Source organism: Taeniopygia guttata, chromosome Z (assembly GCF_048771995.1).
Source record: "Taeniopygia guttata chromosome Z, bTaeGut7.mat, whole genome shotgun sequence".
NCBI classification, from domain to species: Eukaryota; Metazoa; Chordata; class Aves; order Passeriformes; family Estrildidae; genus Taeniopygia; species Taeniopygia guttata.
In genome coordinates, this window is record NC_133063.1 from 11,073,168 (window position 1) to 11,098,003 (window position 24,836).

Here is a 24,836-nt window from a genome sequence, read left to right on the forward strand (position 1 = left end):
GCCTCCAGGGATATAGTCTCAACCACCTCCCTGAACAACACATTCCAATAGTTTGAAACCCCCCAGAAAGTGAAGAATTTCTTCCTGATGTCCAACCTCAAGCTCCCCTCATTCAGTTTGAGGCTGTGTTGTCGTGTTCTGTTGTATCTTGCCTTGGAGAAGAGGCTGACCCTCACCTGGCTGCAGTCTTTACTGTTCATTAGTCTGAAAATGGCCACAGTAGCCATTGTAAACCACCAAGGTGCTCTCCTATGTTACTGAGAGAAGGTACAGAGTTAAAGCAGGCTGGTGACAGGTGGTCACAAAGCTGATTTTCTCGTACCGTGGGAAGGACTTTTGGTTCCCCAGTGCTTTTCTTGTGTACTGTGGTCTCAAGACTTGTGGGAAGAAAGGCTGCCAGTGAAAACTGTGGCAAAAAATTTGTTGAGTTACTAAGCCTTCTCTCCCTCCATCATTATCAGTTTGTCAGCCTTGCTTATCAGGGTTAGGGAGGGGCAGGGGTAATATGCTCTCTCTGACCTTCCTTTTCTGGCTCACAGGCTTGTAGAGACCCCTATTTTTATTCTTTTCCTACCTTGCCAAGTTCAGCTCCAGCTTTGCCTTGGTCATCCTGACTCCATCTTTATGCAACTGGACTGCATCCCTATACTCTTCCCCAGATACCTGCCCATGCTTCCATTGCCTGTGCATTTACTTCCTGCCCTTTAGTTTGACCAGCAGTTGCTTCCCTACTCAGCCATGCCTGTCTCTTGCCTTCCTGACTTGATTTCCTACATCTGGGAAACGAGAGGTCTTGCACTCTATGGAAGACATTCTTAAAGATCTGTCAGCTCTCTTCTGCTCCCTTGTTCCTAAGGGCAGTTCCCTAGGGGTGCTATTGATTACCTCCTTGAAAAGATTGAAGTTTGCTTTCTTTAAGTTCAGGGTCCTATCTTTATTTTTTTGTCTGACCTTTGCCATATCTCTCAGGTCTGCAAACTCCACCACTGCATGATCGCCACAGCCCAGGCTGCCTTCAGTCTTGATGTCCCCAGTTAGTTTGCTCATGCTGCTGGCTAGTGGGTCCAGTATCTCACCGCCCTGTGGTAGGGCTTTCTATAACCTGGCTCCAGAAGTTATCCAGGAGGCTCCTGGATTGCCTAAAGTTTGCTTTGCTACTTTCCCAGTGAGTGTCAGAGCAGTTGAAGTCTCCTGGCAGGACAAGAGTTTTGAGCATAATGCTTCCTGTAACCTGAACGAGAAGGCTTCATCCACAAAATGCCCTGGATCAGACAGGCTGTAGTAGATGCTATCCACAAGTTTCCTTTCATTGCCTCAGACTCTGATGCTTACCTTCAGGCTTCCAGCCTGTCCATGGCTGTTCTTCTGAGGTGGCTCTTCACATTAAATCCACGTCCTGACATTGAGAGCAAACCTCCAGCCATCCTTCCTCACCTGTCCCTTCTGATCAGCCTGTAGCCATTGATAGCTGCACTCAGGAGCCACACATGGCGTTCATCCCCCCAGGCTGCAGTGATGGCAAATAGGTGATAGCTTTTGAGCATCACATCATCATCCTGTTTGTTGCCCATGCTTCATGCATTGGCGTAGAGATGCTTGAGCAGGGCAGTTGGCTGTGTCAGCTTTGTAAAGAAACACCCCTTTAATTATTTGGAGCTATTCCAGTGATGTCAAAAGCTGCAACATTTTGGTGGTGACACTGGTCACAGAGTCATGCATTAATGGACTAGGACCATCTGTATCTTCAGTCTTGTTTGCTTCTCCCAAAGCTGGAACACAAAGGCTTCACTGTACTTTGTTATTCTGTGTTAAGCATTACTGCACCTAAGCATTTACTTTTAAAAGTTCAGTCACTGGAATGTGGGAAAGCTAAAGGTATTTTAATTATACTTGAATTCTGTAATAAATGATTTTGCTGAGTATACCTCATTAGATGCACTTGCAGTGAACTGCCATAACTGGACCTTATGATGATCTGACTGATAAAATGATTGTAGCTGATATGCTAGCACTTTGAGGGTAGTGTTGAGTGCTGTATTAAAAACATTCTTACAAATCTCTTTTAAAAAATAAATTAAAAGTCATTAGAATGCAATAAATCAGAATGTGCTATAGCCTTTTTTTACTAACTAAAGCAGCAAGGGGCTGTTGCTCATGTCAAATTTTAAGTCCACTATGGATTACCGTTTTATGACTTAGGCCCATAAGGTCATTTAAAATCTGCTTAAAAGCCTTGTTACAGTAACATAATACTGTATGTATCCTACTTCTTTTGTATATGAAGTAATTTCACAAACTCCTGCCAAGCCAAATGCTTGAAAGTTTGTGGTAGCCTTCGTCTCATGGTAATTGGTGGGTGGGAAAGTGGATTATGGTAAATTAATTTAGTCCTTCTGTGACTACCTAAAGTTGAGTGGCAGTGCCATGGCCAGGATATCTGTTCTTCAAAGCTGAATTTTACAGTCTGTAAATGTCCTTCTTCATAATTGCAACTTAATCTTATTTTTGCCATTTTGTTGACCTTTTCCAGGAAACCCAGAAAAGTGATTCATGCTAATCTGTTATTGTTCTTTCTTGAACTCCTGCTAGCTTAAGCATGCAAGAATTGTAATGCCAGACACTCAGTTCTGACTTTCTTATTTCTGTACAAGGTGTGAAATTTAGATTCTTTCACAGGTTTTTCAGGGAAGGCTGGGGTTTTGTTGTGTATTTTTTTCATGAAGAAGAAGAAACACATATATGTAATGCAGTCTACTTTGTTTCTTCTATATGCAAGATTTTTTTTTTCATTCATTATATTTAGGTTGTCATGTTAAGTTTACATGTTCAAGTTTACCACTGCGTTAGAAAGGCAAATATTAGGAGAAATGGAGTTCATTTACCTTGTGTTATAAATAAGATTTCCTTCAGTTTGACTAGCATTTAGCATTATTCAAGATAGTTATGTTTATAAATATATAGAGAATTTTTTATTACTTAATTCAGTGTACATTTTTCCCAATGACAATTGGGAATAATTGTTAATAATAATAATGATAGTAGTACTAGTAGTAGTAGTAGCAGTAAATCAGTAAATAATTTTCCCTGATACTATCTTTTCATTGAATCAATATACAAAGTGAAAATAAATATTCTTAGAATAAGTTTTAGCTATTGCTTTCATTATCCTGCAAGGACTCTTAATAGGCTTTTCTAATTATATTTTTTTTCTGAATAGTGATGCTAACAAGATGTCTCTGCTGTATTGCATAGTCAGGAGATACCTACAGACAGCCAAGTAACTGAGCAGAACACTTAATAACCAATTATCTCTACAATGCTTACTTTATCAAACAAGAGAGGTTAGATATTTCAGATTAATATATACAAAGCAGAATACAGAGACAGAGCAGAGCAAAACAGACTAGCCAAGAATGACAAGGTCGAGGGTAATATATCAATCGTTTGGCTTTCTGGGTCACAGTAGTTTTAAATATTTGAGAATCCATTCCAAGAGTAATACGGAGTTCTTTGTTTTGTTTTAGATCTTTGACCAGATCTTATCTACATTCATAGAGCTGGACTGTAAATCACCCAATCTCTTTCAAGTTGGCTGCTCTGTGGAAAGTCTAAGATGCAGTAGGTACTGGACATAGTAAAGGATCTGCAGGAGCTTTTTGCACTGTATTCCTAATTTCATGTCAAGCAACAGAAAGTGCAGCACAAGCAAATAACCACTCCAGACTTTTTAAAGATGCTTTTCTTCAGTGCCGCAGGAGACAGCTAATGGTTAGATTGTGGTTAGCATCTCACTTCCTGCTTTGAACAAAATTTCCTAAACGCTTTCCCAAAGCATGAGAATATGCATATATACCAGCAGAAATAACCTTCCGTACAAGTAGTTAACACAGTAACTGCAACCTAATGCAGGTACACCACCAAGATCTAAAATTTTATCTGTAGTTGAATTTTTTGTAGGAGGATGTATATTCTCGCAAATCACAGAGTGAGGAAGAGAAAGTAGATGTTCACAAAAGAAAAAAAAGTGCTGTAAATAACAAAACATTTTTAAGAGGTAAATGCTGAGAAATTAATGCCCGATAAAATTAGGAAAGAAAAAGCTTTGTTTTCATTAAACTGATGCATATGTAATAAAGTTTTCTTGTCTTAGGTAACATGATGGATCATTCTGACCACTTAGATAATGGCATCTCCGTGTCTGCTAGCAAAGATAGCTACTGGTTGCTAATTTTTATGGTAGTCTTTTGTCATGTGAAGGTTATTTACCACAAATGAAGCAAAGGCCTCCAGGCAACAATTAGATAGCTATTTCCATTGCTGTGACCCTTTACCTGGTTAAACTCAGGCGACCAGTCTTATTTCATATCAGGCAGTCTTACACTTTTGAAACAACTGTTCACCTTGTATGAATTGTTACTTTTGTGGGCAGCAAAATGGTCAGATGAATGAGAAGAAATGCACTCTGCCTTCGAGTCATCTTGCCAGCCAGCTGTCTTGTATTGTCAGCATCTCTCTTCCATCCTGCTTGACTGAGCATGCCACTGTTGCTCCTACAGCCTGGCTCCTTCCAGTCCTGAGTGAGCCCCTCAGTTGTCCGTGATGAGCTCAAAATGCTGTCCTCTCCATCTGTGGCAGTTCCCTCTCTGAATCTGCTGCTGTGCCAAATACCACAGATCACAGACTGTGCAGGAGGGCAGAACAAGCTGGCAATTATCTGACAGGCTCTGTACCAGCCAGACCTGGGAAATTCACAGAACACAGAGAAAGTGGTTTTTCCTGTATGTGCTAGGAAGGAAATATTTGATTCTACTATTTTTTTAAACCAGAGAAAACCCACTTAGTAGTTTACAAAATATCCATAATGAGAATAAAGAGCATTTGCCATTAAGAAGTTGCCTGTTAAGCTTAGCAGTTTTCTGTCTTTATATTGTACAGTAGGTGCCAGATATGCAAATGTTACTTCTATTTACATCATACAAAATGGGACACTTTCACTGAAGCTTATCAACAAATTCTCAGATTCCTAGAAGTACCTAAAATCATGTCATTTCTTAATGTACCCTCGTTTATAATTGTTGTTTTGATTGTTGTGCAATCAGATATAGTCTGCTTCTAGCAGCCTTTCCTTCTTACTAGAATTAGCATTATGGCTCAGAAGTCTTAGGAATTAAGACCATGATATTTTGCAGTTGCAGGCAGTTGCTGTTGTCTTCTGTGTGCTTTGCACTTCAGGGATGGATCCAACCAATTTTCCAGTGGTAACTGCTTCTGCTTCCACACAGCTTGTTCCACTCCCCTCTGTGATCATGTCTGCATGATCAGACACATGAGCTTTTTGTTGCATTTATTCAAAATAAGAGGCTAACATTTCAAGTGAGTGCATTTCTGAAAACATATCTGATGAAATCTCAGCTGTGGTTGTATGTGACTTTCTGACAAGTTTTGTTCAACATGTAGGTATGAATTCAAGGTCACAGCATTGGGTTGTGACTTAACCTTGCAATGTAAAATTGCTTATCACTTGCATGTCATGAAAACATGTGCTTTACAGCCACAGTATTTTTGATGACATAGAAGCAATGCTGACTATGTGATGAACAAAATCCCATGTCAGTCCTGCTGCCAGATTAACAAAAAGGTGGCAAACATTGTAAATTCAAAATAAGAGTTTATTGATGTAAGATTCAGAGCTCTTTGATGGAGAAGATAAAATTTTGAAAGTGTACCACACTTGTACCCAAGTATTCCTTTCAGAATATTAAAATGGCAGCATGGCAGCCTTGAATGTTTCAGCTGAAACAAAATACTAATACAGTGGTTAAATCTGATCTTGTGACCAGTTACAGTTATTAAGCTGGGTAATGAACATGATAGTGGGAGCTCAGGAAATTCCTTCCTGGTATAGGGAAATAGGTGAGTTGGGTGGAACTGCTACATGCTTTGAGCTTGCTTGCTAACGGGTGCATGTCTGCACTGCAGGGTTAATGAAGATGTTCCTTGCTTGGCCTTCAGGCAGACACAGCAGAAAGGGGTTCTTGTGCATCCTTATGACCATGTTGGCTATTGTCAGTGGGACTATGACCAAGTTTTCATTGAATTCTTTCACTGGCCACTCACTGACAACAGTGTATATCAACATCTGGAAGCATTCTGAACACGCTGTTTTTCACCTCGGGGCTCTACTCTTGCTTTATTATTTTCCTTGAGAAAAACATAAGCAAATAATATGCCCTCTCTTTTTTTTCCAGAAGACTGTTGCTTATTTCTGTTAATTAAATAGCAAAGAGGAATCATATCAAAGTCTGCCTAGCATCTGAACTTTTTTCACTCCTCTGTAGAAGAAAAGGTAGTTTAAACAAAAGCAGGAAGAGAAATGGGAGTTTCTTTCAGAGCAGACAACTATTATGACTTCACTGTATGCATTCAGTTGTAATCCAAGAAGTCAAACAGATTCTGTAGGAAGAAGATATTTCCAGTGTGGACTGGACAAAACCTGTTAACAGAAATAACCTGTAGGTTAGATATCTACTCTCAAATGAAGAGATATAAGTATTACTTAATCTTTACTAGTAGTGTTATTTAAGTAAATAACCCTATACTGGGAAATGTAGGAAAACCTACTAAACAAATTAACAACATATCTTAAAGCTTCCAATTAGAATAACTGTTTTGCATTTTTCTATGTCTAAAGTATAGATTAGGTGTTAGTTTCTTCTACAGCCTGGCACACTTTCTTATCTTTTTCCTCCCTTTTCTAGTCACAGAGGCAAATGCACATGCATTACTGTGTGCACACATTCACATGCATGTGTGTACACAGTAAGGTTTAGCCACAGCAATATTTGATCTGGTCAGAAGTACTGGGAGTGCTCACTTGTGACCTGCCTGGCCACACCAACTGCACATCAACTTTCTCTCTCCATGCTTGTTCCATGGCAATCAGAGCTGTACCGTTTGTTGGGGGAGAGGAGTTAATATTTTCTGTGTGTACAAGGACATAACGAATTACTCATTATGAAGAGAACTTCCAGTGGAAAATACTAATTTTAAACTCTTGATCTAAAAAAAAAAAAAATATTTTCTGAGAAAGAGAAGTTTGCCATCTCTAACAATTTAATCTGGTATAATTAACTTTTTTTTTACTGGTCATGATCCAAACCAACAGTAAGAAGTAAACTTTAATTGTGATCAGCTCTTTGAACACAGAATTTTATGTTAAATCTAGGAATGTAATTTTGTAAAATTCCATTCTGCTTTGACTTAGGGCAGACAAATCCCAAGTAATTAGGTAGAGCTTCAGATAGCCAGTGTAGTATTCTGTTCATTTGGGTCTTTAAAAGATAATTGATGCTTTGTGACAGGAGAGACCATGGACATCTATTTTTGATAGCTGGTGGTAGAAGAGATCAGGACCATCTATTTAATGATTTTATTGAAGGATGAATAATGCTCTATCACTGACTCACTTGCCAGCCTTGATTTCTTAAAGTATTGATAACCTAAATGTCACACTTAGGTGACGAGGTTTCTGAAATGAGTCGTGTCAGCTCCTAGTGTTTGAGAATTAATTCTTTGATTCTCATGGCATCCTTTTGGTCAGAGAGATGTTTATAATACTTAACCATAGATAATACAAAAAGTGTTATGATTAATATGAACAGGTTATTTACCCTCACTATTTTCCAAAAAGGAGAGTGGCTAGCTGTAACCTCCCTACCATCAAAGACTGGTGCTGCAATTCCTTCTTTTGAAGTGCAATTACTGAATGGAAACTAAACAACCCACAGGAAGGTTTTCTTGCACTTGGGACAGTTCCTCTGCTGTTGTCAACCTAGTCAGAATAATTATTAGAATAAGTGGTAAGTTCTACTATATTCTGTTACACTTGATTGTGATCTGTGCTATTTTTATTTTGCCTCTTGGACTGAGGCAGATTACTATTGTTGCTTTGTTTCAAATATAGGAAAGAATTTAAGAGGGTGCTTAGAAATAAGCCCATTTTCAAGTGTTTTTCTGACTTGGGGTGTTTTCCTGAAGTGAAGTGTTAAATATTTCAGCCTAAGGCTGCAGACAGGACTGGTATTTTTGGATTCTACTCCTTTTTTTTCCTTTCAGAAAAAAAGAGCACTGTGAAAATCATTGTTTATCCCAGTTGATGGAGTGTTATACTCATAAATCATGATTATTTTCAACCTTTTGGTTGAGATTATTTTGTTTTCACAGCCCAAAGCAGTAAAATAATCAATCATGAAATAATGCCATGGATAATTATCATGTTGCTTGGTGTTCTTTGAGCTACTGCAGGTGTGTTCAGAGCCTCTACTGGTTGTGTTTAAACTGTGACTTTACAGCTGAGGTGGTGAAGAGCTTTGGAATGTACCCACAATTGCCTTACTTTTTTTTTTCCAAAGCATAATGCACTAGCAACAAATACCACTCGTAATGAAATCCATAATTACTTTTAGGGTTTTTTTAATATTATTCAAAGCTCTTATATGCTCTCTGGTATATTGTCTCTGAGTTTTTAGCATACAAGCGTACAGAAAAGCTATGTTTGTGATAGCTAGTAGACTTAGTTACATTTCTGCTAAATTGGAAATTACATTGAAATCCATTCGTGGCTTGAAAAACCTCAGGTGTTTTTCACTGTAAATAACATGGACTTAATTCTTACTTATTAAGCTTTCAGAACAGATTTATTATTTTAATTTGTTTTCAAGTAGTGCTTTGTGTTTTGCTTTTCTTGCAAAACTAGGGTTCTGGGAGACTGGAGTTTCTCTGTCACAGATTAGTCTGAAATTCTGTGGTCAGTTGTAGTGATATAGATCACAACTATCTTGCTAAAAACTATCTTCCTTCTTTTCTCTGTCTTAGTTTCTTGCTTTGGTGCTTTTCCCTTCTTTGTGCTGACTGAAACACTCATGCAGCTGTGCTGGGAACCACATCAGGGAGCTAACCTTTTCCCCTCTCAGCCTCTGGGCAACTGAGGTACAAAAGATTAAGGGATATTTACTACAGACATGAGAGTCAGGTGCCCACATGCTTTTGAAAAACCTGGCAGACATCTGTCTGTATCTTTTGGCATCAAATTTTTTTCTAATCTGGCCTAGGGTGACTTGGCCAGGACATTGCAGGAAGTGCTAAGAATTGAAAATAGGATTTTGATATTTCTTCATCGTGTAGGCTGTTTTCTGTTAAATGTTCGCCACTTTACATTGTCAAATAAAAGGACCTGGACTTTATTGTAACTTTATCAGAGTGTTTTAGCTGTGAATTAATAGAATAATTTGTAATCCAAAGTTTAACGTCTTCAAAATTTAGCTGCACACTGAAAATGTTGACTTGAAATGAGTATCTTCTTTTCCATGAGTTCTGTCTTTTCACTGTAATGTTTTGGCAGCTGTTAATGATGCTGCTTCTGTGATTGAAATCAGAACAAATCCTTATCTCTGGTTTGTCTCACTAGCATTTCTGAACTCTCATTTTAAGTTGCAAATAGGAGCTGGAGGAGGAAGAATCTAAGTTATTTAATAGCTAAGCTCTGTGATGAAAGTTGTGCAAAGAAAGGATAAAGATTGACAGTGAAGTTGAAAATGCAGTTGTGTGGTTAATGTAAAATATGCTTTAACAGTATGAGGTGTTGAAATAAATCAAGGTATTCATTGAAGTGTGCATTTGAATCCCTGTTAATAATATTTTAAATGACTTATCTGATTTCTTTCTTCTCACACTGACTTAATCATACTTGCTAAGGCGCCTAGCTGATGATTAAGAAGATAAACTGCATCTTCAGTACATTTTTTTCTGTTTTGAGGGTTTGTTGCAACTCTGTGCAAAAATCAAGAATCAATCCTTCTCTGTAGTTCTATGCTGATGACCAACTGCTCTTTTTTACTGTGTTTTAGAGTGATTTGATAGTAGGCTAATAAGGATTACTTAATTAAATGAAGAAGTTCCTGCAGGAACATTGTGAAATTTATAAAGTGGTTTTTTCATCATGCACTTAACAAGTGTTCTGAAACAAACTACTAGTTTTTCTTGGATCAATCTATGAACAAACATTCACAGGAACAGAGATTAATGTGATATGCAGATTCCTTCTTTATGCATTTAAGTGACAAAATACAAAATTTTGAATCTCTCTTAACATGTGTTTGAGAAACAAATTGTCACTGTGCAGAATGAAAGTGATTTAATGTCTGTGGGTTTTTAAAATTTTATTAAAAATGGATGTATTTTCCATCCAAATAATGATACTCTTTTTATTGCTACAGATCATAAACCTTGTGTCTGCCTTTGTCCTGTAGTGTAGTTCCCACACTTTGCAATAGAATGTTTTTCCTCATACTTACTGAAATGAAAACATTTCAATATAGCTATTAGGTAAAATAGAAAAAAACTTATAGAGGGAAAAATCCATGCTAATGAAACAAGATGTTTTCTTTAACAAGGAATGCTTATGAATTGTGGGAATGTATTCTGTATAAGTCAACCCTGGCTTTTTTAAAAGGTTTCTTGTCTGTGTTATATACCAGCTTTCTGAAGGTACTGTGACTTTTAGTCTGCTGTTGCTTTTACTTTAAATATACTTTTTTAATGTTATTTTGATATTATAATAGAGCAGGCTTAGAAGAACTTATTCCCTTTCTAATGGTCTCATGGTGAGAACTTTTTATTACTATGAATTTAGCTGAAAGTAATTTGGAAGAGTTTTGCATGGCCAAAGCACACATTTAATTAGTTAACATGTTAACCTATGAACAGTATGACTTGCGAGCTGATAACCAGCTAAGAAGTGACTCTTGCAGACTTCACCATTGCCTCAGTAGAGTCGCTGCAAGAGAAAGTGAAGGTTATTACCCCCACCTTCAGCTATTTTTATGTGAAGCTGCAGCAGTTAAGAAACGTGTGCTGTGAAGGTTCTAATCTGCCATCACTATGAAAGGGGTGCACTGATTTCATGCTACAAACTGCATCTTTTGTAGCCTATTCACCACCCTTTACAGGTCTGCCAAGCCCACTCTGCAGTTGGTTGCCAGGGGCTGCAGATGTTGGAAAAGAGAAATTTCAATGAAAGACCCTGATTCAGCAACCCAAGCAGCCTGCCTCCCCCAGCCAAAGTAATCAGATTGGCAGCTGAATCAAAGGGTACAGTGGGCCCTTTGTTTGGGAGCTCCAGAGGCTAGTAATTGACAGAAGGTCAACAAAGTTTTATGAAGAAAAGAACAGAATATTAGAAGGTATTAGGCTGAAGAGAGAGATTTTGGGAGTTTTGTGTTATTGGAAGAAAGTTAGAACTCAAGTAAAAGGTTACAGCCGTAGGAAGCAAAGGTTGCATATTGATGTTTAAATCTGAAAATAGTTTCACCTACAGAAATAGGATTATTGATGAGTGGAAGAAATATCAGAATAAAAATCTGCAGTGTTGCTAATTGTAGGGCTGTGCAATTTTTTGTGTTGAAGGACTTACTTGTAAGCTTTGGAATGTAAAAAACAATGGTAGAGGGAAGTTTCATTCATAGAATCATAAGATTGGAAAAGATCTTAAGAAGTCCTATTTCATCTGGGAGAAGAAACATCTGTTACCTGTGCAGTATCATATGAATTAGACAGTTGCCAAATCTGCCGCACTGGAAAATTTCATCTACTGAGACCTCTGTATTTGAAGAATACTTGTTCTCAGTACATAGCTAATCTTCTTCAGACCAAGCAGGCTTAGTAATCATTATGTTTTTGATTTTCTTAGTCACGTTTTGTAGACTATCTTCATGGTGCTAGCCATTGTAATTTACTTTTACTCTCATCTATCTTGAAATAGAACACAGAAAATTGGAAAAAATAGTCTAGGGCCTTACTAACCTTGAGTAAATGGGGAAGATTACTGCTTTTTATATGTAAAGTCTGCCTTGTTTGCAGTACCTTGCAATTGTTAACTTACTTGTGATTCTAATTGGTGTCAGCCAAGTCAACGTTGGCTTCTATTTTAGCTATTACTCATCTCTCTGTTTTATCGGAAATGCTTAAAAATAAGTTCTTTGTTCCATTATTTTTCCAGGAATTAAAGTTCAGATGATAGTTCTATAATTTTCTGACACACCTTTTTTTACCCTTTTTAATAAATAATAGGAAATGTTTGTGCGATTTCTCATATTTTAAGATCTCATCTGTGCTCTGCAAATAATGAAAGACAGTTAATAACATTGCATGGTATTGCATCAGCCAGCCCTTAACTGCTCTGAATCAATCAGACCCATTCTGTTTGAAATACCTGTGTACTGTTTTTCTCTTTCTGTGTGAGGCTGAGGCCCTGTTTTGTTCATGGTATCAATTATGGTAACCCTCTCTTGTGACTGGCTTTTTGATGAAGATTAATGTGTTGTTTTGATGTCTGCTTATGGCCATGAGCATTTTGGAATCTGTTTATTGCACTTACCTCTCAAGTAATGAATGATCTGAGAAGTCATAACAATTTCAGAGGAAAAAATCAGCTATTTTATGATGAGTGGTGTGTGCCCTGTGAGTTGATACTGTGATCAGCTGGGCAACTTAGTTTTCAAAAGTGTAAAAGAGCCTTCCTGCCCAATAACACAGGATATTTTTTTGCTTCTGTATTTTGTTGGTCATTGGTGCATAAAATAGAGCAGTCGACTGCCTGTGTTGAATCTTGTCAGTAAGAAAGTCGCCCTCATATTTTCAAGAGAAACTAAATTAAAAAATAAGTGATAATTATTTATATACAAGTAGGAAAAGAATTTTCTGTATCATCTGTTTCCTTGCTACAGTTCACTATGTGTAAGTCAAAGGGACTGAATGCATTTTTTACATCAAAAATATAGATTATGATATTATTTTAAATATGCGTTTTCTTTTGGATTGGGATTTTTCATAAATTGAAATTATTTGCTTTACTGCCATGGAAAGTTAAGAAATCATTTTTGTGTGGATGAGCAGTTTAAAAGAGTTACTGTTTGCAGCATCTGCATTTTACTTGATTGTGTGTTCCCTGAAAAGGGGATTAATAAGGTATTCCGTAGTATCTGGCAAGTGACACATCTGGGCATTGGCATTCAGGCTAAGTTATTGTTCTGTTGAAGTCTTGTCTGGTCATGCAATGTGGAAGGAGAACAGGGCACTCATGATCTCTTCTACCTCCCGCTCCCACTGCAAACATAAATTAAAGAAGAGTGTCTTTCTAAATAAACTGTGATGCACTTAATGTCTGAGGAGAGGACATATGCTGGTGAAAAGTGTGAGAATAACCATACAGGAGCAGATGAGAGATCTGTGCCATGCTGTGTCTTGGCTCTGATGGCAGCAAAAAAGGAAATGCTGAAGTAAAAGTGTAAGAAGAGATCTAAGTACCTAGTACTACTCTGTGCTAGGTATTTACCCAGCCTCCAGCCATTTTTAACTCAGGGACTTCCATATGCCCACACAGGATTTCTGAGGTCTCACTTGTCCAGTCTCACCTGTAAGTCATCTGAACTCTGCACTCAGTCCAATTACATCTCCTCTGAGAAAACTTTACCTTGTTTTATCTTTGTTTTGAAGTTGATTGTTGATATTTTTTCTAGCACTGCCATTTTTAGCAAGAGAGGCGATCCACTCTATAGACTTTCATGACGCTGTAGAGCTTTACAGTCACTGAGCACAGCCATCTCCTTCTTAGAGCGACAAATCCTAGCAGCAGTACAAAAACTGGTTTATGATTAAATATTATCACTTCTCTGAAAATCTTCTGTATCCTTTTTGAAGTAAGAGAGCCTCAGCAGCACACAATGAGAGCACACTTACTGCCAGAGTGAGTTGGTAAGATCACATGTAAGGTTCAATTATTGAGCATTTATTTTCTTCCCAGTTTTTAATAACAACTGTATATTGGATTCTGGTGTTTCAGTTTTGTGTTTTGCAAGTCTACCTCTTTTCTTAGTGTTGTATGACAATGCTGCATTTGTTATAGATGTAAAAAACGATGTGTCTGGTATCTTTGTGACATCTAAAACCAGTTTAATGAACAATTATGTTTTTCCTAGTACTAGTTTTTTATTGATGAAAACTGACAGTGAAAATGGGGCACCTTAAATTACTTTATGGATTTTTTCCCCCCTCAGGGAGTGCAAGAACACATGAATATTCTTCTAGGAAAAAATACCGGAAGTAGGAAGAAAAAAGCAAAATGGGATGCCCTTATGGAAATATTGATTAAACAAAGTGAGAAAAGGAAGTTAAAAATCAGGAGTAGACAGGAGCATAGTTGTGTAGGCATCTTCAAACAATAACAAGACTGCAGAGAGGTGGTGATGGGACATGATCAGGGTTCATGTGTACTATAGTGAGGAAAATTGGAAAAAAAAAGGACAAAAATTGCTAGCTGTTAAGGTAAACACCATGGATTCACTCCTGGCAGGAAAAACATACTGTGTTATTAGTGCAAAATCAGAAAACACTGAAAATATTAAAAATAAAATAATTTTCAAGAGGAGTACACAGCTCTAAGTTCTTCAGAATTTTTAAATTATGTTTATTACAAGATAAAAAAGATTTTATTTTGTTATAGTGACTTGCTGGTTGTCTTTATAGTGTTAAAAACTTAATTTTTCAAACTGATAATACATTTTTTGTGGCTTAAGTTGTGGAAGAGAAGCTTTAGGATTAAAGTTTGGAATTCATCATAAATGTGGTTGAAATGGAATTTTGCAGTTTACAGAAAATATGCATGTTTCTTTCATAAAAGCAAGTTTTAGTGACAGATACAGTTTGTATTTATGATTTGCAAAGAATGCAAAGGATTTTAATTTTAACTTTGTTTAGTTCTGGGATTTTGATGATAGGTGGCATCTATGGGTTATAATTGTTCTCTGGTCAAGCACATATGAAGATTAATATTTTTTCCAGACAGAAGCATATCAAGTACAAGAGTGAATCACATAAAACTATTATTGGAATTTTTTCAAAACAGCAAATGTTTTTCTTTCTTTCCACCTTTGTTCTGAAAAACTTAAAAAGATTAGGAGATATGGGCCTGGGAAGGAGAGATGAGACAGGAAAACATTTCTGTGCTCATTTATCTGAACTTCTAATGTTTTTTTTTTCTGTTGTGAGTCCCATGAGATTCCTGAAGATATGGGAACAACTATTTTAAAGTTGAAGATGTGGTATTAAACCAAAAGTGCCATTCAGATCTCAGGCAACCTGGAGTCTAGATAGCTGAGTGTTAAGCAATCAAATAGCCTTAAGAACAGTTGTGTAATAATGTTCCACCCTGTGAATGCTGGTTAATTATGATCACCATAATAAGATATGAGCAGGTATTTGTGGACTAAAAAACTGGTTGGTTTTCCTACTCTTCTTTCTTCTTGGGGTCTCATCTTGGATTTTAATTCCTTGTGGCCAGTAAATGCTGCTGCCCCTTCTAAACCCTCATGAGGAGCTCAAGCAAGAGCAAGGGATAGAGGTGAACTTGTCTTACTGCCCCTTGGTAAGAACAAGATGTGATGCATCTCTGCTGAAATTTGGCAGAATATGCCTGTCATGCATTCACCACTTCACCCTGAATCAAAAAGATCAGCAAAGGTTCTGTACAGCTAAAAGTCAGGTGCTAAGTTTGTACCATGCCTGCAGGGGCATGAAGACACAACATGTTGGGATTTGCAATGGCAAGGCTGGCAATTGGCTCTCCCATCTCCATTTCTCCCTCCAGTCTGCAGGTGAATATTATCTATGATTTCCACTGGCCAATGCTGGGAGTGGCAGAAGGTGGAGGATGTCTGCCCAAGCCTTAGCTGTTCCAAATTGAAAGAGTGTGTTACCAAGGGTACAACACCATCTTCACCATCACTCTAATTATGGTGTCTGAGAATGAGCACACAAATCAAGTGGAATTTGTACTACTACCAGGCAAAGAATCTCGAGTGATGGGAGATAAAGGGAGAGATGAAGTAGTGACAAGTGACAGTACTGTGACGAAAGAAATACTTTCAGAACCAGCCTGTTGTAAGAAATGTTTCTGATTTCTGTGTTTTACCCTATAAAGTTAAAGGCAAGTTAGATGAATCTCTTCTCAAATAATGGGTGAAAGAATAAACAAGCAAAAAATGTGTCTCAATTATTTTCTTCTTTCATAATATGGTATAAGGTAGGGATAAGGTTACTTGCATTCAGAGTGGTATTGTAGTTTGAAGAAAGGGTAATGGGGACAAAAGGATGAAGGAGAGTCTTTTCTCTAGCTTAATTTCATCTAAAATAATACCATGAACACCCTTAACAGATCTACAATGAAGCCTAGATCACTTCAGATCTTGATGACCTTAGATTTAAATATCTTTGTGATATGCTAAGGATGTAAGGAATTTGGAAGACTGAATATAAATTAGAAAATATTAAAAAAATGGGGGGTAAAATTTTAGGAGTTGTTTTAGTTAAAGCACATCTATACCGTTATCTGAGTTACAAGTTCAGTTCTGTTCCTTACCTAATATTTTTTAAAGGGAGAGCAAACAGGTGATATATCATGTTTGGAGTTTTGTGAGACCTGCAAATGCAAAGGAACTTCAAAGTACTATCTGCAGTGTGCTAGCTTGTACTGATATATTACACAGAAAAAAAGGAGCCCATACAGAAGATGTCTATCCATTTCCTCACACTTTGAAATCCTTGGAAAGCAGTTATAGTTTCATTTCTAAAGATATCTTTTAGGGATGAGACTGAGAATAGGATAAGAAATTCAGTAACAGTTATGAGTCTGACCTCTGGAGATGGGATCTGAATTACCATAGTGTAAGTTTAAAAGCAAGTTTATGCCATTTTGTAACTGAGGCTATCAGTAAAGCTCACATACTTCTTAATTTGCTAAGCCACCATTGCTTCCGGAAATGTTTGCATTCTTTGTAAAAATATGTAGACTTTATTCTACTAAGAACTGGAATGCAGTTTTTAATGCTTTCTATTTTGCCAAACACCAAGTAATCCACAAAGTAGTTATTGTAGTGTTTTCTAATCTGCAATGGATAAATCCTAACCTTGTTCATATGTGTTTCCTGTGTGCTATGTTTCCTATGTGCAACTCTGGAGGCAGAATGTGGACTGAGAGAATGTGCTGAACTCAGTGTTATAATGCTGTTTAACAGAAGGATTAACTCACCACCTCAATTCAACAAAATCTTTTCTTTGTAGGTGAAATGGAAATTCCAGATTCAAATGACCCCTTAGGTCATGTGGATGGACTTGAGAGACCGATTCCAACACCTAAAGGTAAAATGAATTGTAATTTTATCACCCTGCTTAAGTATAAAATTTCTTCAGAAAGGACCAGTAAAATCCTGTTATTCCCTTTATTTGTCAATTAATACAAGTCTGTAAGGAAGGCAGCCTTCCTTTCATGCATTAGCACTTCTGATTCCAAGCAGGGATAGCAAGGTTAAAGGAGTCTATAAAAATTAATTTTGAAGCATGTTGAGTCTCCCCACTTGGAGGAGTTAGACATTTGATCCAAACACAGTGTGCTATTATTACCTTCCTAGCATATTGTATTTCACATTGTTGCATGAAATTGATTTAATTTTGTACAGTGCCAAACTTAGCATCTCCAGGTAAATGTTAAGTATTGGTGTCTTTAGTTTGAGGTAATTAAATCTAGCCCACTACAAAACAGGAATACATACATTCTGAGTTCTGAGCATTAATGCTTTGGTTTTTTAAACTGACTGTTGTGTCAATCTTTCTAGTTATTTATTAGTTAACATCAATTTTGGGACACTTTACCACTTAAAACTATAGATCCAATGTTATTCTTGGATCTGAAGAGGCATGTATTTACTGCAAGTTGTGCTTCCAATTGCAATTTGGTGCAACTTTCTAAAGCAGGACATTTTCAGTATTCTACCTGACAAACCATATTTTTTCAATTGTGTACTGTATTTATCTTTTTATGTAGTAATGTCAACTTTTTATGCAGTAATGTCAACTCTTATGCTGAAGAAAAGTGTAAGGTAATGTCACCTTCATGAATGAGCACATGTTGAAGTCTATAGAACTGTGGTATTGACCAGATGTTCTTACAGTTTGTCTTTCAGAGGAACATGAATTTTGGGGGCAATTTGGCATATAGTTTCTCTTCTCATAGATATCCAAGGTTATTTAATCCTTACTGTCCTCCTGAATATTAGTTAGATTTCTTACCCTAACTGTGCATATTAGGAGGTTTTTATGGAATCCTTTAAATTTTGTCCATAAGTCAGTGAAAAAAAAAGTGTTTCTGTTTGCATATGTAACCACCTTGATACTGATTATCAGCATGGGACTAAGTCCCTCCTATTTGGAAAGACCACCTGGTATACTCCATTTCTCAACTCTTCACTACTTTCTGAAACTGCTGAAATATTTAAGAAGTTTGGAATTTGAAATTTATTCTGGGAATAAATTTTAGTAGTAGTAATTCCTGTCAGTAACACTGTATTACTACCAGTTGTTTTTGTCACACTGAAGTACACACTACTTTTGGTTATAAGAGCCATGTTTAATTTTTAACTGCATCTGATAGGCTTGTTTACCTGGCAAGTTGGTCCCACTTTTCTCTTTTGTTATGTTTGAGCTTTTAAGGCTACAGACATAAAAGAGGGTGTTTTTTTTTTATTTTTTTTCATGTGACAGTTCTGGTCAATTTCTTGCTGAAAAAGGAGCTCCAGTTACTTCCTTCCTTTGCAGAGCCACAGGGAATATCTGTCTGAAGAAGTAATTAGTCACATCTCAAACATTTCTATACTATAAGAACCGTATATTTCCTTCAGGAGAAAAAAAAAAAAAAAAAAGAAGAAGAAAAAAAGAGCTCCATGTTCCTAAGTTATTCACTGATATAGAATCAGTTGTTAGTTTCCAGCATGCCTGGTTTGGAAATGGCCTAATTTGCTCCCATAGTTTTTTTTTTAATGCGGGCACAAAATTCTCTATAGAAGCAAAACTAGTTGGAATGTTAACTCAGGTGTTTCTGTGTCATAGTAAGGTATTATGTTTTATTACAAAAAAAACACTGGACAGTTCTACTTCAAAGTTTGGGCATACTGTTGAGATCATTAGAAACAGTTCTTAAGCCCTTCCATCATATTAACTCGCTTCCTTCCTTCAGAAATCTTTTGTTGTTTTGATTTTCTTGTAACCTCCCATTTAAAAAAATTTCTTATTTTGGAATAGACCCAAAACAGACATGGAGATAAGCAGCTTTAATAATACCCAAATTAAAAGCCGCTTTAAAAGTACCAAGTGTATTAGTTATCCTCTTCTCTAGAATCTTCCAGAAGTTCTGAGAAATTATTCTGTCTCCAATGACAAAACCAGTTAAAGCAAGGTACTATTAATAATACTCACTTACAAAAATGTTGCAAGTCTCTTTCTACAAGTGAAGCTAGCCTTCTGATAGTTGATGAGGAGGGACAATAGCTTGGCTAAGCCTTTGAGGAGAGTGTTACTTTCCCTTGTTTCCTTTAAATGAGCACCTGAATGACCAAAAAGCACTGTTTCTGAGCAATGTTTCACCGAAAACCAGTGCAGAGCATTGAGCGTTTGGTGTAGAACTTAGGTCTGCTTTGGAATAAAAATAAAACATTCCAGCACAAGTCCAATCTCCTCTCAGTCCAGTCAGTCTTTATAAAGTCGATAATTTCCCCAGTCTCACTTCAAGTAAGCCTCGCTTGGTGTTCTTCTCTTTCGCACAAATGATCTAACATAGTCTCAACTGGGTCCTAAAACCCCACTGATTCCAGAGGAGAGGACAATGTGCACATTGTTACAGTGTGTGAAACACAGTGTTTTAAAGCTAATTCTGCTTCATTCCTGGATTAGCAGTTGTTCATTCCTTGCTCCTAAGGTCACTTCAAGAGAATGTAAACCAAATCAGCTTATTTTACATGTTTCTGGATGGATTTTTGTACATTGAGATAAAAAAATAGGATGAAGGATGAGATGAAAATTGGATTAAATTAGGCTGTAAAGGTATCATTTATCTTGAAATATTATGTGGCAGTATATAATAGTGTAGTTTCCTTAGCTACCTATGTGTATTTTGGGAGATCTGCCAACATCCCTTCCGTTTTCTGATGTGACTCAAGTAAACTGTAAATCACTCATCTTTGTATCAGGATTAAATAGAGCAGAGGATGAAGAATTGGAGAGACTTTTTTTTTATTTAGGAAGATGTTCCATGCAAGAAATCGTGCATCTTAAGCCTCCTTAGTCATAGGATGTTTCTCAGTTTATTTGGAATTCTGATTTACTTGTGGAAGGAGTCACTTTACTGGACTCCCACCACCTGCCAAGATGTCCCCTAAGCTCAATGTTGTTATATACACCTCTAGAAAGACATAATTTGCATTTCAGCAACTTTTGCATACATTTTCTCTTATTACAATCTTCAGTTCTTTTATAAGCCTAGGAAACTCTGTATCTCTTGGATATTCTTTATAGATTACCTGTCAATTTTATGAACATTTTATGCTTAGTACCATGTTCATAACAGAAAATTTTGGAACAATTTTGTCTTCATCAACATTCTATAAGCCAAAGCATGCATCCTAGGTGAAAAATTATGTCTTATTGTGGGAAAATGTGACTTTGCATTATGGTGGAAATATCATTAGTTTAATTACTCAAAATATTGTCCCCAAACCCTTTTGTGTTTGATATAAGTTTGTATTAGTCTTAAAATGCCAGAGCCAAAATTTGCCATTTGAAAGAGCTGTGGTAAGAAAGATCATGCTCTTTTATTTATACCTAATAAGAAAAAGATTATTTGAAGACAAAAATGAAAAAAAGTTGGGAAGGTATTAAATAAAAGAAAAAGTAAGGTAGCTTAGGGAAAAAAAAAAATCCCACGTTGCTTTTTACACAAATCACAATATATGAATTTTCATAGGGGTTTTGAGCACTGGAATTTTTTTATTCCATGAATCTGAAAATGGTCTAAATTTATGCAGATATGCAGAAAAATAAGTATTTGACCTTTTTCTTTTAAACAGCTGATTTTAGGTTCTGAGTATCTCAAGCTGAGACTCTTGTAAACTGTGATGTTTTCTGTAATACCAAACAGATGGTTTTATGGCCTTTTTTGGTTGTTGTATAAAGTAAAATAAATAAATATATATCTTATGGAGAAATAAATATTCTAAAAAGTGATAAAACACATATAAAATTATTACTACTTGGTCTGAAAAGACTGTTGTATCTTCAGATATATAGCCATTTAAGTTTCAAATTTTCCTTTCTTTTTCTCGAAATCTGGATATTCAGTGTGTTCCTCGTGGAGTGCAGAAAGAAAGGTGAATCCACTTGGATAGGAGCCAAAGTGGATGACTGTCTCAGAGCATGATTATCTCAGGAAAACAGAAAGATGTGGATCTCAGTGTCGTATCATTGATACTGACACTTAGTCTACGTGTAAACGGTCAAATCACTTAGACTCCCCTTGCTCTCTTTTCTGCTTTTGGGAAATAAATGTGATGGTATCATCCCATCTCATGAGACTTCAATAGTCATCAATGATTTGAAAGTTCTGAGATAAAAAGGGTTAAAAAATTGTTACTAAGTACTATTCATGGTTGCCATATTGAAGCTTATTTTAAAACTATGAATACATAATTATTTCTAAAATCACATAGAAAAAAAAGAGTAAAAGCAATAAAAAATGAACAGGAACTAAAACTTGAATTGAAAACAATTAAGCCAGAATTTACATGATCTAAAGTAACTAAGGAGCCTTAAAATATTTTTTTAGAATGAACTTCAAAATCACAGCTAAGATCTTAAAATAACAAAAGCAGAACAATCATTTTATATTGTGTTTATGCCAAGAATAACACATATGGTTTGAGCCAATAACTTGGACATGTAAGTGCCAGAATAATGTAAATAAAACTAAGAAATATAATATGCATGTGATGTCTTAGTGATAGTTGCACCCTTTAGGTTTTTAGTTTAGTGTCTATTCTTGTGCATATTCTTGACAATGATTTGACACACTCTGGAAAAGCTTATTTTTATATTCTTGCCAAAACATGAAAAATAGACCTGTCATCTTAATGTTGATTTGCTTTGGGATTCTGTTTGATATATTTATATCAAATTTATTCAATTTAAAAATATGAAGTACTGGCAACATAACAAAGGCTTTCCAAATATGAAAGAGTTTTTCTGGAATTCAAGTCAACCATTTCCCTAAGATATGTTATTCACAGAGTACATAGAATATGATAGCAAAACATAATATATAGATTAAGTTGCATTGTCCTCTCATAGCTTCTTGACAGAACAGTTTTTAATCTGTTCAAGAAAAAGAAATACTAGTACTGGTTGTAGACTATGTTGGAAACCATCATGAAAGAGAAATTTAATTTACAGCATTGTTGCCTACAGCAAATGCAGAAATATATACCAGATAGATTCTCCTTTTGACATAGTTGAACCATGCCAAAGATCATTGAAGGCAAGAGAAGCATTTTCCTTCATTTCAATGACCCTTGGAAACAAGCCAGAGTATAAAAACCATTAGATGACAATATTAATTTCACAACACAGGAAATTTCTGGACATTTAACTTGTATTTTTTAAAGAAATTATATTTGTTATCCATCTCCCAAATAAAATATAAATCTTTACAATATGACATTTACAATAGGACATTCACAAGTTTGGCAATATGCAATAGGAACAAAATATTTTATACAGTGTGTTTATTCTCTGTTTCAAAATTATGTTAGTATTAAAACAATTAATTAACAATTCTATTCCAGTTTTTAAAAAATCTACTTGACTAATGCTCAACACAAAATACAGGACACAACTTAAATACAAATTCTAGCATTTTCACATTTCATTTTCCCTTGTACCTGTCCAAATTAAGATTGACTAAGACAGAAGGAGAATTACATTGGGAAAAAATTGCTTTGCACATTGTTGAGGTTCTAATTTATCCTGGGAAAATTTGTTAATTTCCCCAGAGCATTCCATCAAACTGGCATATACACTGTCTTTGTGGTGTGATGTACGTTACCAAAAAAGTAACTGCTGATTATCACCACAGAAATTAAAGAAAACATTCTTTAGAACATGGTTGGTTAAATTTTCCACTTTATTTGAAAGAATTGCAATTATGGGTTATCCAAAGTGGACATCAAATAACAGAGCAGATCAACAAATGGCTGCCCACTCTGTCATATAAATACTTCAGAATCAGAGAGTACATAAACATCGCTTCTCAAAGAGGAAATGAAACCAGCAAACACAAAGTGTGCAGTTCAGGGTGGGCAGAGGCAGAGAATAGGCCCTGAGCTGCCCTACTGCTCTTAGGCTGCTCTGGAGAACTTTGGAAAACACAAATGCTTTGAAGTTCATTAGGTTACAATATTTATTACTTGGTTTGTAATAACAAGGCAATATAAAACACTGCAGAAAATACCTGTAAAATTGGCAAGAATAATGATGAACTAAAGCTGAATTCTGACCTGCAGGAAATAGATGCAGTGACGCTGACTTCCGGCAAAGTCTGTCTAATTGCACTGGGTCTACATTAACCCATAAATCTTTGGCATTGCTTTTCATGGCAATAGTTTTATTCTAGTTATTATTAGAATCAGATTCACAGATTCATATGAAATATCTTGGATGGCTTAAAAGATATGGATGTAATTACTTCCTGCAGTAGCTCTGTTTTAATTAGTAAAGCAAGAAGTTCTAACATGGATTTAATCCTGAGTTAATAAGTCCTAATGAGTAAATTTATTATCTGTTTTCATCCAAATGTATTTGAATTTAATATCCATGACTATCCTAAAAAGATGACTCCACTCAGAAGATTTTAAATCAGAAAAAGTGAAATAGTGATAAGCAAGCAATAATTTGAGCAAGGTATAAGCTGACTAATGGCAACAGAAAAATGTAGCTCTCTCATGAACTTACATGTGAAGAGCAAAGAATATATTAGAGAGCCAGACAAACCACAATCCATGTCTGTCATCTTACAGGACTTGAATTGGCCTCACCTTTTAGACAGATCTTTTCTGCTTCTTTCCTTTCTTGGGTATCAGAAGCATCTCTGAGCCAGATGAACATACCTCTGTGCTGGCTCCATGCTGGAAGAGACCCATCTTCTTTGCAAAACAGGTCTTTAAACAGTCTAGTGCTCTGTCCAATCACATCTTGAAAACCTCCAGTGATGAGGACTCTTCCACATCTCTAGGCAATTCATTTTCCAGCGGATTTTTGTTCTCACTGAAAAAAATGTCTTTATTCTATTGAAATGAACAATTTCCTGGCTACTTTCACTTATTGACCTTTGTCTTCTCCATGTAGCTCATTGTGACGAGTGAGTTCTTTTTTAGATGTCTTTTAGGTACTGAAAAAGTATGATGATAACTACTTCAAGTCTTTTCTCATATGACATATTGTCTAGCTCTTTGATGATATTGGTAGCCCTCTTTTAAACCCTCTCCTGTCTTTTTGCTTGAATTTTGGGGATCAGAACTGGAGATAATACTCCAGGTGTGGTCTGATAGGTGCTGAGTAGATTGGGATATTTCTGTCACTGCCAGGTAACACCCCTATGGATGCAGCCCCGTATCTCAGTGGTGCTCATAGAAGAAGCTACCTACAGACTATGAAAAAGTGGTGAAATAAGTCTCTTAATAATAAGCTATGTGTGAAATAGTGGTCGAAAATCCTTTTCTAACTTGTGGTAGGGCTGATCATGCTTTCTTCCATGCTGCTAAAAATGCCTATGTACATAAATTGTTGGCTTAAAGAGAAGTTTAAATCAATTGCTTCAGTTGACTATATCAGGAAGTAAATTTACTGGT

The 24,836-nt window shown here is 36.2% G+C and overlaps 1 protein-coding gene across 2 annotated transcripts in view; it reads left to right on the forward strand.

The window, feature by feature from the left end:
• ROR2 (receptor tyrosine kinase like orphan receptor 2) overlaps nt 1-24,836 on the forward strand; it is a 142,114-nt gene that overhangs the window by 81,762 nt on the left and 35,516 nt on the right. For both annotated transcript variants that reach the window (XM_030257960.4, XM_072921865.1), the window contains exon 2: nt 17,173-17,250. In XM_030257960.4, coding sequence (XP_030113820.4) covers nt 17,173-17,250 — 78 coding nt within the window. The remainder of the gene's footprint in view (nt 1-17,172; nt 17,251-24,836) is intronic.